Source organism: Cordyceps fumosorosea (genome assembly GCF_001636725.1).
Source record: "Cordyceps fumosorosea ARSEF 2679 chromosome Unknown scaffold_40, whole genome shotgun sequence".
NCBI classification, from domain to species: Eukaryota; Fungi; Ascomycota; class Sordariomycetes; order Hypocreales; family Cordycipitaceae; genus Cordyceps; species Cordyceps fumosorosea.
The window spans coordinates 34768-47495 of record NW_017387340.1 but is presented as its reverse complement, the minus strand read 5'-3'; the positions used below and the strand labels follow the sequence as shown (position 1 = coordinate 47495).

Below are 12728 nucleotides of genomic sequence, written 5' to 3'. Positions count from 1 at the left end.
TGCTTCGCGACGGCACTTCGATCTCTTTCTCGCTTATGGACTCCGTTTCTTCGAAAAATGCATGGCCAGATTCGTGCAGCTATTAGCTTCATCAGCATTATGTGATCAAAGGCTTTGGCCAGGACGTTACGTATATGGTCTCGGGCAGCCGCTACGATTTCGTCAGATCGGCGTGTTTCGAAGGCGTGGGCTACCTTTTTTAGCGAGTTCCCCCTTCTGGCGGGGAGTGATTCTCCTCGTAACGGGCATTCGGCCTGCGTTGCGAGTGTATACTTTGTCCGACAAAGACCGCCTATTCCAATTATCCTCCGCAAGCTGTTGTGCCAAAAATAGGGCGCCCACGCACAGTGGATAATTATTGTTCCTTATATGCCACACCTCGCATTCGAGGTTATGATGTCTTCATCCAACTGTTACAAGTGTCTTGCCACCAGAAAGATTTCGGGGAAACCCCGACATGTAGTCACACATTCTTACGAACCAAAATTTTTCAACAGATCGGATTAACCGTTCGGTGATACATTGCGCTATAATTCCCTTTGAGTTTTCTGAGGGTTCTTCTCCCCTGAACGAGCAGACCGTTCCACCACAGTTTATCTTCGATGTTGCTAAATATCTCTCTAAGTATGACCTGACAGACCTTATCGCCATTGAGGTTAAAGACTTCACGAAGAAGAGTAATAGAGACGATAGGCGTACGTCTGAGCTGGATATTGTCTGGGGCACAGCTGAAACTCTCACCGTCGTTCTGCCTTTTGATCGTATGATTGAGGAGGTCACGAACCCGGTTCCCACCGGATGGAACATCTAGTACTGCAATCCAGAAGCTTACCCCTTACAGCCTAGCCCTGGTGAGTATTAGAACCAGGCAACTAAGTCAGATGGCTCGGTAACCCATAACGTTCACGTCGACAGCGCTGGGCCCATTGTTATGCCTCCCTTGTGGAGCAAAGATCTGATCACTTAAATCGACTAAATAACCTAGCTAAGGCTATTTTTAAACTTTACTTTAAAAAATTACTGAATTATTTTTTTGGCGAAACGTCCGCACAAGGGAGCAAAGTGTGATGAAGATGTACAGGTTCGATAAAGTGATCCAATTGTTCGCTAAGGCGACATTGGTGGTTCGCAGCTCCTGTGTGGCTTTCGAGAGTTTGCGGAGATTTCATGTCCGGGGATGCGATGCTTGCGCTGACACAATGTCACGGCACGAACATGGCTTGCCTGAGAGACTCACAGGGGTACAGACCATTAGCACATCACATAGCTGTAGCCTAGATAGCTACATTTCTCTTCTCAAGGCACAACTACGCTCCTACCACACCCTAGATTTGCTCCGCGATACACAAGGTCTTGTATGGGACGTTCTCGGTTTTAGCAGCCCTCCTGAGGCTTCATTTTCGGTTGCCTTGTTGATGCCTTGTAAAGTCTGTAAGACAAACAAAATATTTGCTTGTTGTAGGGGTTTTCTGGTATTGCACTTGCCGCCTTGTTAAGCCGTTACAAATTTCGAGGCGAACCATGTGTTTACGGATCCAACAAGGCGGACAAAATGACCCTCATGCCAATTGTCCTTCCATATTCGGATTTGACTGCATCTGCTACGGAAAGGTGTTATTGTCTCTTGGTGCCACATCTGAAACGACTCTGCCACATTATAACTACCAGGGGCGGATACTATGGGGGTGATGACATCCATGCATCTTCGCTTGTATCCGCATCCACACGGTTTTGAGTCTAACCCAGCTGCACCCATCATTTCACACACCTTCAACGAATTCAACATGCCACGGTTCGTATAGGCTCAATCGATGGAGCTGTACATCGAGCCACAAGCGACGCCATGTGTTCAAGCAATTAGTTCGGTTTCGTCTCGTATCTCCCCAGGTTTGACTTCCTTAGGTTCAAGCATGATGGAGAGATCAACTGAAGTTACTAGTAAGTCTTTTGTAAGCTCAGGCTAAATCCATGCCATTCTCAGGGACTAGAGTACATATCATTTCTACAGACCCTCACCTATTCTCGGGCACTTCTTGCTTTCCTCCTCTTCCTTGGTGGCCACCCCAGCCCAAGGGCTCAAAGTGGAGACACATATGTCGGTGGCAGAGTGCCGTATTGAAGAACCGCCCCGAGAAATCCCAGGTCCTCGCTCTCCTCGGTCGCCGGCTTGCCATTCTGGAAGCCATTGGCCAGGAAGAGGCCTATGAGTCTAGCAGCCTCAATGCGCCGCTTCTCCTCGTCAGATGCCCCTCCCAGATAGTGGTAGAACCGTTCCCGAAAATGATCTCGGAGCTCCTTATGATTTGGATGGTAACGCCAAAAGTCTCCGCTCGTGGTTAGAGTTCCAAGCATGATCTCGACCCCTCCTAGGGACATGCCAAAGGGACTAACCTCGGCACCTCTCCAGTCGCAGACACCCAGAATCCTGCCCGTGGCCGTATCAACGTGGATATTGTTCTCGAGGAGGTCGATATGGTTGGGTACGAGCGGCCACCCCTCGGTGAACAAGTCTGGGAGTTTGGGGATAATCTCGTCAAGCTTCGGATGAAAACGTTCTGGAAGCCCTTGGCGCAGCTGTTGGAGCTGTGACAAGTACTTGTCCCGTAGCTGAGTGCGGTCTGGGCGTGCCATCTCGGCAGGTGTGTTATGATACGCAGAGGCAAAGAATCTGTAGCTGATCAGGTTAATTAATGCTTCCCATAGCTTGAGAGTAGGTGAGGTTCAACAAACCTTGCATACTTATCAAGTGTGACTCGTAGGAGGTGGTAGTCGTTGCTCTGTAGTTCGGTTCGGGCTAGATACATGCAGATTCCGCCTATGTTGTTCATGGTATAGACTTCGACCTTGCCAAGCTTGCCTCGGTGCTTGTGTTGTGGTGCGAAGCCGCGATAAGCTTGTTCGATGCTTTTGAGCAAATCCATGTCCAGAGCGGAACTTGGGATGCGGAACTGACAACGAGTTGCCCGCCTTCAACAGTGTAGCTGGTTCCGCCCTGGCACAGTGTTGCGGTAACGGACTGGCCTGTAATTTGTTCGGCTTCCGTGTTGCATAACTCCTGCGTCACGGAAGTGTTCTCCCGGAAGAACCTCTGTATCTGGTACTGAGAGAGGGCGGAGATATTTGGCGGCATTGCGTGTGAAGCTGCGACGACTGCCCGATACTAAGATGAATGAGGCCCTAGTCAGGGGAGGCGAGAATGGCGGAAAGAATTCGGATGTGTGGGATAGTTGCCTGAGGCATATATGTACTCCTGCTTTTTGTCCGGTACGCGTGTTCTCTGTATCCCTGCCTTCACATGAGAAGATTGAAGTAGGTTGCGGTGAGCGCGCTGACTTGAACATGAGAAATCAGTTCTCAGGGACGGGATGTGCTCGCTGGCGCGACGTACTAAGTTAGCATCCCACATCTCTTCGCGCCGCGTCAGACCTGGCACGTACTAAGCTGATCAGGACGCCAGGGGCGGTAAAAGATGCTGATAAGATCGCGGAACTTCAAAACCGCCGTTCATATGAAGGGCAACATGAGCGACATTCGTGTTGAGGTCCAGTCTACGTGCATCGGGTCCTAAAGCTCTCTGTTAGGGAGGAGAAGGTACAAGAGTGAGTGGTTGGATTATGAAGCGGCCTAGCCGACTCGGGTGTTTTGGCGCCATGAATGTAGCGTCACTCCAGATTGGCAAGAAATAATTGCATGGAAGCTAACTTTCAAATAGCTTACATGAGAAAACAAAGTTACAGTGATGATTGAGAAAATTTCTTGTATTGTTAATAATAGCCGGCCACGAAAGCAAAAGTCGTAACCTCAACAGAAACTTACTATGATAATTACAGCTTTGGAGCTAGCCAAACTCGCCAAACTGGATCAACCACACGCAACCCATTTCATAGAATAGTCCGTAGAATTTCTACCGTTTCTAATTTCATCTTTTCTTTTTCTCACACTTCATTTTAGGGTCAGCTGCAGAATGGTGAAGCAACATGTTTTCTTGTTTCGCCAGCTGTGAAAGGATCAGTCCAATAAGATGCAGCTGATTCACCGCATCGGTGGCCGCCTCGACAAAACTTCTAGATGGCCGCCGTTTGCTTTAACGAAAAGTTAGGTCTTTTAGCCTACTATTACGGTATGTATCTTTATATTCCACTCTTTGTTGTGATTCGAATGTGTAGAAACGCGCCCTCCGGCCATCTTTTCGTGCCGTTCTTACTACGCCGTCAGGCAAACACAGCAATAGTTGTCTCATGAGCTGTGAGTTCGGCCTGTGTTTCAAATCCTTGTCTTGGAGAATCGTCCGACTCCTTCAGGTATGCTTCGTTCGCCTCTAAGCTTCCTCTGTTCGTTATGCAACAGTGTTGATTTCATGACTGGAAACGGGGCGTGGCACAGCTCCTTGCTCTGTCGCTGCCTTTTGCTTGCTTTTTGGCCGTTTGTAGCAGCTTGTTCTTGTCTGGTGACTCCTAACTCACCACAACAGTGTTTCCTTTGCCGGCCAGTTCCTCTACTGAGTCGTAAATGCATTTAATGAATTCTTGTCCTGATTGCTGGTGGGGTCGATTAAGCGCTGCCGCTGCCGCCTTGTTGCGCGTGGAGATCGCAATGTTATTGTCTTGAGTATAATCAGCGTCCCGCGCGACTCTGTCTAAACGCTAAAAATGCTAGTGCGATGCGGCCACTTTGTTCCTCCGTTTCAGCTTTTTAGCGCTAAGTAAGTTTTGAAAAGAGAGATGCGCCGAACGCTAGTTATACTTAGAAGAATAAGCGGCGTGGCTATTAAGATTACTTATAACTTACTTCTGTATTAAGAGTAGTAATAGGAGCCTTTCGGTTTAAGTTTTTTTATAAGATATTAACTTTATATTAAAAGCTTTCTCTTACTAGCTTAAGTTTATATATAACTTTATATATATTCTATAGGGCGTATAAAAATAGGGGATGTTTCATACGACAGCGTATGCCTTCATATGGCAGCGTATAGAAATACGCCCACCCCCCTTCTAGGCTGGTCGAACACCCGCTCCCCTACACCGGCCCAACGTTGAGCTGGGCATAACGTTGGGCCGGTGAAGGGGAGCAGGTGTTGTGCCCAGCACAACGTTGGGCTGGGCACAACCTTGAGCTAGGCACAACCTTGAGCTAGGCACAACCTTGTGAATGATTGGTGCCATTGCAAGGCTGCACGGGGCTTTGGTCGCCCGAACAGCAGCATGGCGCTTACATGGATCCTCTCATTTGTCAGTTCTACGACGCGCCACAGAGAGCCTGCTTTTGAGCGGGGTAATTGACAATACAGCCCATGACGGGTAGGATGCGTGAATAAGCAGGGTAAACGGTACTCTGGTCCCTCGGACGATGGTGCGGCACATTCGCGATTCTACATAAGCACTATCGCGCAACTCTTCACTCCCTTTACCTGTCTACCCCAGTCGAACCCGCGGAGATGCGCCCAGGTGCAGGGTAGCCATCCCACTAGTCAACGGCCGTGGACCTGGCAGCGCATATCATGCGGTGGCAGCAACAGCAGCACCAGTCGTAAAGAGTATGCCGCACATTCTGAAAGAGAAAATTACTTCCTCATTCGGCCAGCGGCTTGGAAAGTGGCAGCCCTGCCGTGAGGCTGTGCTTTGGTCATCTTGGCGAGCCAGCCTTGTCTGTCCTCATAAGACAGCTTTACCTGTGCATAAAGAATGGCCCTGTCCCGCTCACTCTTGTGAACAAGCATGACCGCTTTCGATCTGGTCGACAATGAAATAATGCCACGGAATCTCCAATTGCGCGACCTTTGCTCTCGCGCGCGCAAGCGGATGCTCTTTCTGCCGCCGCGCCCCATCCCCATCCCACCCCGCAGAGCCAACCCGCAAGACGCCTCGCCGCTGCTCCGTCTCCCGCCCGAGCTGCGTCTGGCCGTCTGGCACGCGTGCTTCCCGACGCAGGTGCTTCACATCCTCAGTACGGAGGACGGAACGATTCGCGTCGAGCTCTGCGCCGCCCTCGCGGACACGAGCGACTTTCAGGGCTCGACCCATCCGCACGACTGCGGCGCGACGAGATGGGGGCACGCCCACCTGTCGCTCCTGTACACGTGTAGGAGAATGTACGCAACCACCCTTCCCATTGCTGCAAGATAAATACTGATCTGCCGCCACAGCTACTCGGAATGCATTGATCTGCTCTATCGACGCACCGTCTTCGACTTCTCACGCTCCCCGCGCGCCCTGACGCGCATGCCCGGGTGGCTCCCGGCGGCGCACAGGGCCCGCATCGCGCACGTCAGCGTCGGCCTGCAGTTCTTCCGCCCGCTGTACCTGAAGGCGAAGAAGAACACGGGACAGCGAGAGAAGCTTTGGGTGGACGTGTGGCGGGCGCTGGCGGCGCTCGAGGGGCTGGAGTGGCTGCATTTCGAGATGAGCCTGGGCTTCAACTACCCGGTCCTGGTCGCGGAGTGGAAGGGTCTGGAGGCGTCCATCCTGGCGCTGGTGCGGCCGGTGACGCGTCCGTCGCACTTTGAGCTGATTCTTCCGTTTCCGGCCGATGCGGCGACCGAGGATGCGACGCTGCCGTGTACGATTACGCGCCGGCTGCGGCCTCCGCCTTGAGTGGCGGGGATAGAGGCCGGCCGGAGGGGGATCAAGGGGCATGTGGCAAGAGAATCGTTGTTTTATAGTAGCTAGTAGGTGGCTATCAACAATGATCTTGTTCATCACTGAAGCAGGCGCTTCCCCCCCAGCCTCTGCTCTGCCTCTTCGCGGTTAAATAACCAGCCTTCTCGCCCGTGACGCCCCGCGACTCGTGACACTGAGGAATCTGAGGTAACTGCAGATTGCACAGTCGTGGACATGAACCGTTTTATTGAAAGTAGCTAAAGTGGCTTAGATGCCAAGGGTGATAACATGCAGTCAAGATGAGCTTGACCGTTCTTGTCACGCCGTACCATCAAGGAACCCGGCGCATCATCGCGAAAACTCATCGACAATCCTCCACCCATGGCTTCATCGCTTCTCGAAATCAGGCGGCAGAGCCTGGGGATCCCAGTCCTTCTCCCGCGTAGTGTCGGCCGGTGCTGCTGGCGCCGCCGCGTCTGGTAGGGTCAAGCTGCCGTCGATGTTGACGGTGATGCCCCTCTCGATCAGGCCTGCCGCGGACGCGAACAAGGCGACAGAATCTGCAAGAAAACGCATCTTGTTAGGGCTGGAGTCCAATCGTCCTTGTTGAGGCACGCCCCCCGCAAAAACGGCAACTTCTTACCTGCGTTGCGTTGTGCTCCTTTTTGTCCGCGTGTCGTAGACAGCTTGCGACACTGTTTCCAACCTATTCCACCCTTGTCAGTCTCTCTCTCCTCATGTCATGAGAAACGACGCTTGTATTGTGAAGCCTACCGTAGCCCAGGATGCCCCTGACGTCGTCAGACTGGCCGGCTCGTCGCGAGTGTGATAGCTGTCCCCCTCTCGTATTAGCCAATGGCCGCTGCGTGATCGGGGTCGTCAGGTCGCGGCCTGGCGGCTTACCTCGTGAACCAGGACCTTGTCGAACAGGCTGAACAGGTCGATGGGCGTTAAAAGAGCCTTGGTCACGGCCTTGTCCAGCCTGAGGAGGTTGACCATGGAGGCCATCTTGCTCGAGTCGAACTGCCCGGCGAACTGGGCGTGCTGCTGCATGGCGTACGTGAGAAACCAAGGGCACATCTGCAACACGTCTGGGTGGTTTGGATCTCCGGCCGTGTTTGAGTAGGCAAAGTTGATCTTGCACTCCGTGATGGCCTTGTCGTCCTCTGCCTTCCTCTGTTCCTCAGCCAGCTTCGCCTTTTCCTCGTCTGTCAGCTCGCTTTCGTCGACCGGACCACGCAGCAGCCGAAGAAACTCCTTGGTCGCTGCAATCGAAAAATGCCATGGGCACGGTCAGCGCTCTGCGATTCTCGAAATGTCATGGCCGCGAGACCGATATCGCGGACGCGGGTGCTTCTCACCGGTATCAAAGACTCGCGCGGCGTCCGACTTGCCCGGGGCTCCCAGACGCAGGCGATCGAGAGTGCAATACACTACCTGGGTTCGTGTGTCAGCCAGGTACTCGGCTTGAGGGGCATCACCGGTTCCGTCTGGCGCGACGAGGGGGGCAAGACTCACAACGTCAACGTTCTGGGGCTCGCTTCCTCCCCGCGGCTCGCCCAGAACGGGCGTGGCATTCTCCGAGATGCCTCTCAGAAAGGCTACGTCCCGTTGAGGTTAGCAAAGGGCGTGCTGCATGAAGAGAAATGAGGAGCCAGACGATGCTCCGGACCGGGCGCTTACTGGTCACGCTTGTTCTCGTCAGTTCGGGGCTTTCGGTGCCGTACAGCCACTTAAACAGTTCAGCCCCTCGCCGGTGGTTTTCCATGGCATACACCAAACCAACGTCGGCGAGAGCTCTAGCATTGGCGAATCCCGTCTCGAGGAAGCGGCGTTGCGCGTCGGTGCCTGTTGCGGTCAGCATTCGGCAACATGCATAAATATGAGCAAGCTGTGCTGGCTTACTGTAATGTCGTTAGATGCATTCCGTTCTTTTGCGAGCACCGCGCAGTGGAGATGGATGGACTAGCTTACCAGTCAGGCTGGATAGCATATCCGGCGTAGCATTTCTGCACAAAGAAAAGGTAAGAGGCCAGCAGAGAAACTGTTAGTTTCAAAGAATGCAACATTGCTCGTTGAGTTGGTCTATCACTTGTTTGTCGATTTTATTTGTATTATAAATGCCAGAATCTGTTTGAAAAGGGACAGAGCAGCAAAACCGTCTCTCGTCTATATATACAAGGTTCCCCAGTCACAGTTGGCCGCTCTACTACAAGTACCGCCCAGCCTCGAATGGAAGAGACGATTTTGGAAGTTCCGCATTCATTCCAGTCCGCCTAACGATAATCATCGCACCGCTAAGAGCGTGACCTCGAGGCAGACACGCGCCGTCAAAGCAGAGTTGTACCAGAGACAGAACTGCTGCAGCCGCGTAAAGCATCTGAATGCCCGCTTTTGCGCACAGCCACACGAGGCTCTCTATAGATAAATCATAAAAATAAGGACCTTTTCAAGCTTAATCTTGTGTCGCCAAGTGTGTAGGGCGCAGGGCCTACCCCAGCCTGATTTCTGGCTGGACCTGGTGATTGGTCACCCAAACGCGGCTGGCGAGGCTCTAGCCGAAAAATCAAACCCGATCGACACTTTCCTATTAATAGCTAAGTCATTATACGCCCAAATTCGGATAGAATACAAACTTGCGCTTCAGCCTGGCGGAAAAAAACACCCTGGTCAGTCTAGACCGGCAATAGTATAACAATTGAGGCTGCTTCGCCTCGTCACGCGTGGTCGCGACCTGGACGCTTGATTGGCCGCTTGTAATGCCGCCGCCTGTTGCCCTTGAGCTTGGCATTTCTTTGCTAAAGCCTTGTTTTCAGACCTGGCAATGGTTCCGCCCGGTGCGAGACCGGTAAGCGGGCCAATCGAGACGGTCGCTACGCGGCGACTGGTGGCGATGAAAGTGTGTCGCCCCGTACAGGGCGAGCTATATGGGTAGGCGGCATCAAACCACACTGACACATGATGGAGCAAACAAGGCCCTGGATAACTGCATGTCGCGCCCAGCGAGGCTTGTCGTCGGATAGGTCTCGAAATGGCTGCTGCGCATCAAGGTAGAATGTAGAATCCTGAAAGTAGACACTCCGCAACGAACCAGCCTCGCATTGACGATTGCCGAGCGCTGTGACGAGGCAGAATGCTAACATTCACCCAGAACGATGGACCGTCTATAGTCATTTGATGCATGTACCAGAGAGTCGCAGCATGTGGCCATGTTTCATATTTAAAGAGCCAGAGTATCTCTGGCATTGCTACTCCGTCAACCTGCATCGGCAGACTACTACCTTGAACGTTAATCTCTGCCATGTATATGCAATCAAAACTACTCTTGGCTACCACCCTCTTGGGGATGGTACACGCTCATCGCCCTCAGATTACCGCTGCTCCAGTCATGATGGCAAAGCGTCAGGAAATCGACGGCAACATTGTCGTGCACCAAATCTACGGCGCACCCATTGGCGTGGATACCCAGTATCTGACCAAGGACGGCGAGACCACAAGAGTATGCCGTGCCATGTCTCTTTTCCTGCAGTACGGTGCTGACCTGGACCTCGCAGTGGATTGGTATCAACACCGAATACCTGACCGAGGTGATTGTCACGACTACGATCAACAATGTCGAGACAACGACTGCAGTCAAGCAGCAGCTGTCCGTCGTGACCGCCACGGCGGACTCGGAGGGAGTCAAGGTCGGCGACGTGACGGTGCTCCTGGCGGACACGCTTCAAAAGGAGCTGGACGGCCTCATCAAGACGGGCATGGCCTCGTGCGCGTCCCCGGTCAGGCGGAGGAAGCGAGATGGTACGTTTATCCCAGCATGTCACGACAACCGCAGCGCTGACCTGGTCGCTACCGCTTTGCTAGGCACGAGCTGCATGATTGACTTTTTGCAGCACGCGGCGCAAAACGACGAGACGTTGGCGCTCGTCAACCCGGCCGAGTGGGACGCCTTCACCCTCGTGCTCAAGGAAAACGCGCCGGCGATCATGGCCGCGGCGTTTCAGGTGCTCAAGACGAACTCACGAAAGAACAAGTTTGCCATCATCATGGTGGCCGCCGCGATAGCTCTCGGGCTCTCCCTGAGCTCAGCAGGCGATCGCGTCAACGAGGTACCGCACAAGTATGTCTTCGCCGGCGGCCAGTTTGGCGGCCTGCAGGATGTCGATGTGCCGGTGACGACGACGCAGACGACGTCCACCACGACTTCCAGCGCGTGCGATCCAGCGGCGACCGTAGACGAGAACTCGGTGAGTTGTCTCGAACGGCAGCTAAGCTTGCACACGCAAAAAAGCGCTACTGACCATCTCTGAAGCCGGCATGCGACGATCCGGATTGCAAGGGAGAAAACAAGGTCTGCACGGGAGAGGTGAGCCAGCTTTTTGCAACATCAGATTGACTTGCCGTCTAACATCACGTCCCCAGGGCCCCAAGAAAGACTGCCGCTGCGCCTTGTGGGCTAGCAGAGTCATCCTGGGCTATTTCGACGCAGAGTGGGCCGACCAGCAGCAGCAGATCATCAAGGAGCTCGAGGCCGCGCTGCCCGCCGTGATCCCGCCGCAGTGCTCGAGCAACTCGTACGGCGACGGCTTTGACGGCAAGCCCGTGGCCGAGCCCTCGGGCTTCTGCTTCTGCTCAAGCATGAGTCCCGGGCGCAGCGTCACCAGCGGTCTGTACGCGACCATGACGGAGGCGGGAAGCGCGCCCTGCGGGTACACGACGATGCCGACGGCGACCATTACCGTGTCGGTGAGGCCAAAGGAGACGGCCATTACGTCATGCCGGACGGAAGCAAGGTACGTACATGATGCTGACGGAAACATCAACTGGCAAGAGCGCGCACTGATACAAGTACCGTCTCGCTGTAGTCATGGCCTCGACCCGTACTGTACCTGCAACGACGACGCCATGCACGAGCCGGCCACCAAGACCATATCCGGCAAGACAACAGTCGTCTGTCCCGACGCGGTCGCCACCCTCGCGAGCTACCCGCCCCTCTACACGCCCGAGGTCAACCTGCCGTGCGAGTCGTACAACGACGAGGGCAAGTGCTCGACGTACGAGTGCCCGCGCGACTTTTACCGCGCCTGCACCACCGACCCCCGCGCGCCCAGCCAAGGCCAGTACTGCGGCTGCGTCGCCGGTGGCGTCATCCCCACGGACGGCACGCGGCGGTCCTGCGGCAGCGACCTGAGCTGCCGCCGCTTTAACTGCGGCGACGATTACTTTGCCACCTGCGACGGCATCGCCAACATCTGCGTGTGCCTGCCGCGCCACGGCGCCCCGCCCGACAAGCCCCGCGAGAGCTGCCGCGGCATCGGCGGCTGCCGCCGGTACAGGGGCGGACCCGACGCGTACCCGGTGTGCCTGGCCGACGGCACCTGCGGCTGCCGCAGCGCCCTGCCGCGCCAAGATCACACCGAGAGGCAGTGCCTCAAGGACGCCGAATGCAGCGCCTATCGGTGCCCTCGCGGCGAATGGGTCTACTGCCTCAACTCCCAGTGCGCTTGCCGCAAGAGCACCGCCGGGAAGCCCCCCGCGGACGCGTCCTGCAAGGGAGACTGGGATTGTCGCATGTTTATGTGCGACGAGGGTCAGATGGTCGGGTGCCCGGTCAACGAGCGAGGCGGCTCCGGCACGTGCCAGTGCATGTCCAAGTTGAGCGTCGTGCCCGCCGGCGCCACCGTCAAGTGCGCGGCTCAGAGCGAGTGTGATGTGTACTACTGCGCTGATAGCGCGGAGCATGTGGTATGCAAAGAGTTTATGGAAGGTGGAAAGCAATACTGTAGGTGTATAAAGTAGATGATATGCTTAGTTTGTTTTAAGACATAAGACTGAGGTTGACGAGAAGGAAACGATGGACGAGAAAGAAGACTTTGATGAGCAGGAAGAACTTGATGACAACTAAGAGTTTGTGCTTGTTATATGTACGCTGTCAATTCTGACGGCAGGCACAAGATTACTAGCGCGCGTATATAGGTCTGATAGCTACTGCAAGAGCGCAAGAACCATCCATCTACTCTTTAGCATAATCTACATACATAAAAGTACTGGTTCTTGCAGAATAACGATGCTGTTGACTGCTGAGCCAGTCTTGAATAGAGCCATGTTAGGAATAACGTGCTGCCAGCAATACCT

The 12728-nt window shown here is 54.1% G+C and overlaps 4 protein-coding genes across 4 annotated transcripts; 2 read left to right on the top strand and 2 right to left on the bottom strand.

The window, feature by feature from the left end:
- Window positions 1–2076: 2076 nt before the first annotated feature.
- Window positions 2077–2921, bottom strand: ISF_09022 (Protein kinase-like domain protein; the record flags this gene model as incomplete). The annotated part of the gene is made up of 2 exons (XM_018852625.1): window positions 2077–2668; window positions 2731–2921. 2 exons carry the CDS (start codon window positions 2919–2921, stop codon window positions 2077–2079), a joined length of 783 nt encoding a protein of 260 aa, XP_018700150.1.
- Window positions 2922–5714: 2793 nt separating this feature from the next.
- On the top strand, window positions 5715–6590 carry ISF_09021 (hypothetical protein; the record flags this gene model as incomplete). The annotated part of the gene is made up of 2 exons (XM_018852624.1): window positions 5715–6088; window positions 6143–6590. The coding sequence occupies 2 exons, from the start codon at window positions 5715–5717 to the stop codon at window positions 6588–6590; spliced, it is 822 nt and encodes a 273-aa protein (XP_018700149.1).
- A 393-nt stretch (window positions 6591–6983) lies between these two features.
- ISF_09020 (hypothetical protein) lies at window positions 6984–8589 on the bottom strand (the record flags this gene model as incomplete). Its single annotated transcript, XM_018852623.1, has 6 exons — window positions 6984–7156; window positions 7240–7291; window positions 7500–7861; window positions 7958–8197; window positions 8280–8444; window positions 8571–8589. 6 exons carry the CDS (start codon window positions 8587–8589, stop codon window positions 6984–6986), a joined length of 1011 nt encoding a protein of 336 aa, XP_018700148.1.
- Window positions 8590–9903: 1314 nt separating this feature from the next.
- Window positions 9904–12498, top strand: ISF_09019 (hypothetical protein; the record flags this gene model as incomplete). The annotated part of the gene is made up of 7 exons (XM_018852622.1): window positions 9904–10095; window positions 10151–10394; window positions 10458–10840; window positions 10906–10959; window positions 11016–11386; window positions 11459–12379; window positions 12417–12498. The coding sequence occupies 7 exons, from the start codon at window positions 9904–9906 to the stop codon at window positions 12496–12498; spliced, it is 2247 nt and encodes a 748-aa protein (XP_018700147.1).
- Window positions 12499–12728: the final 230 nt, after the last annotated feature.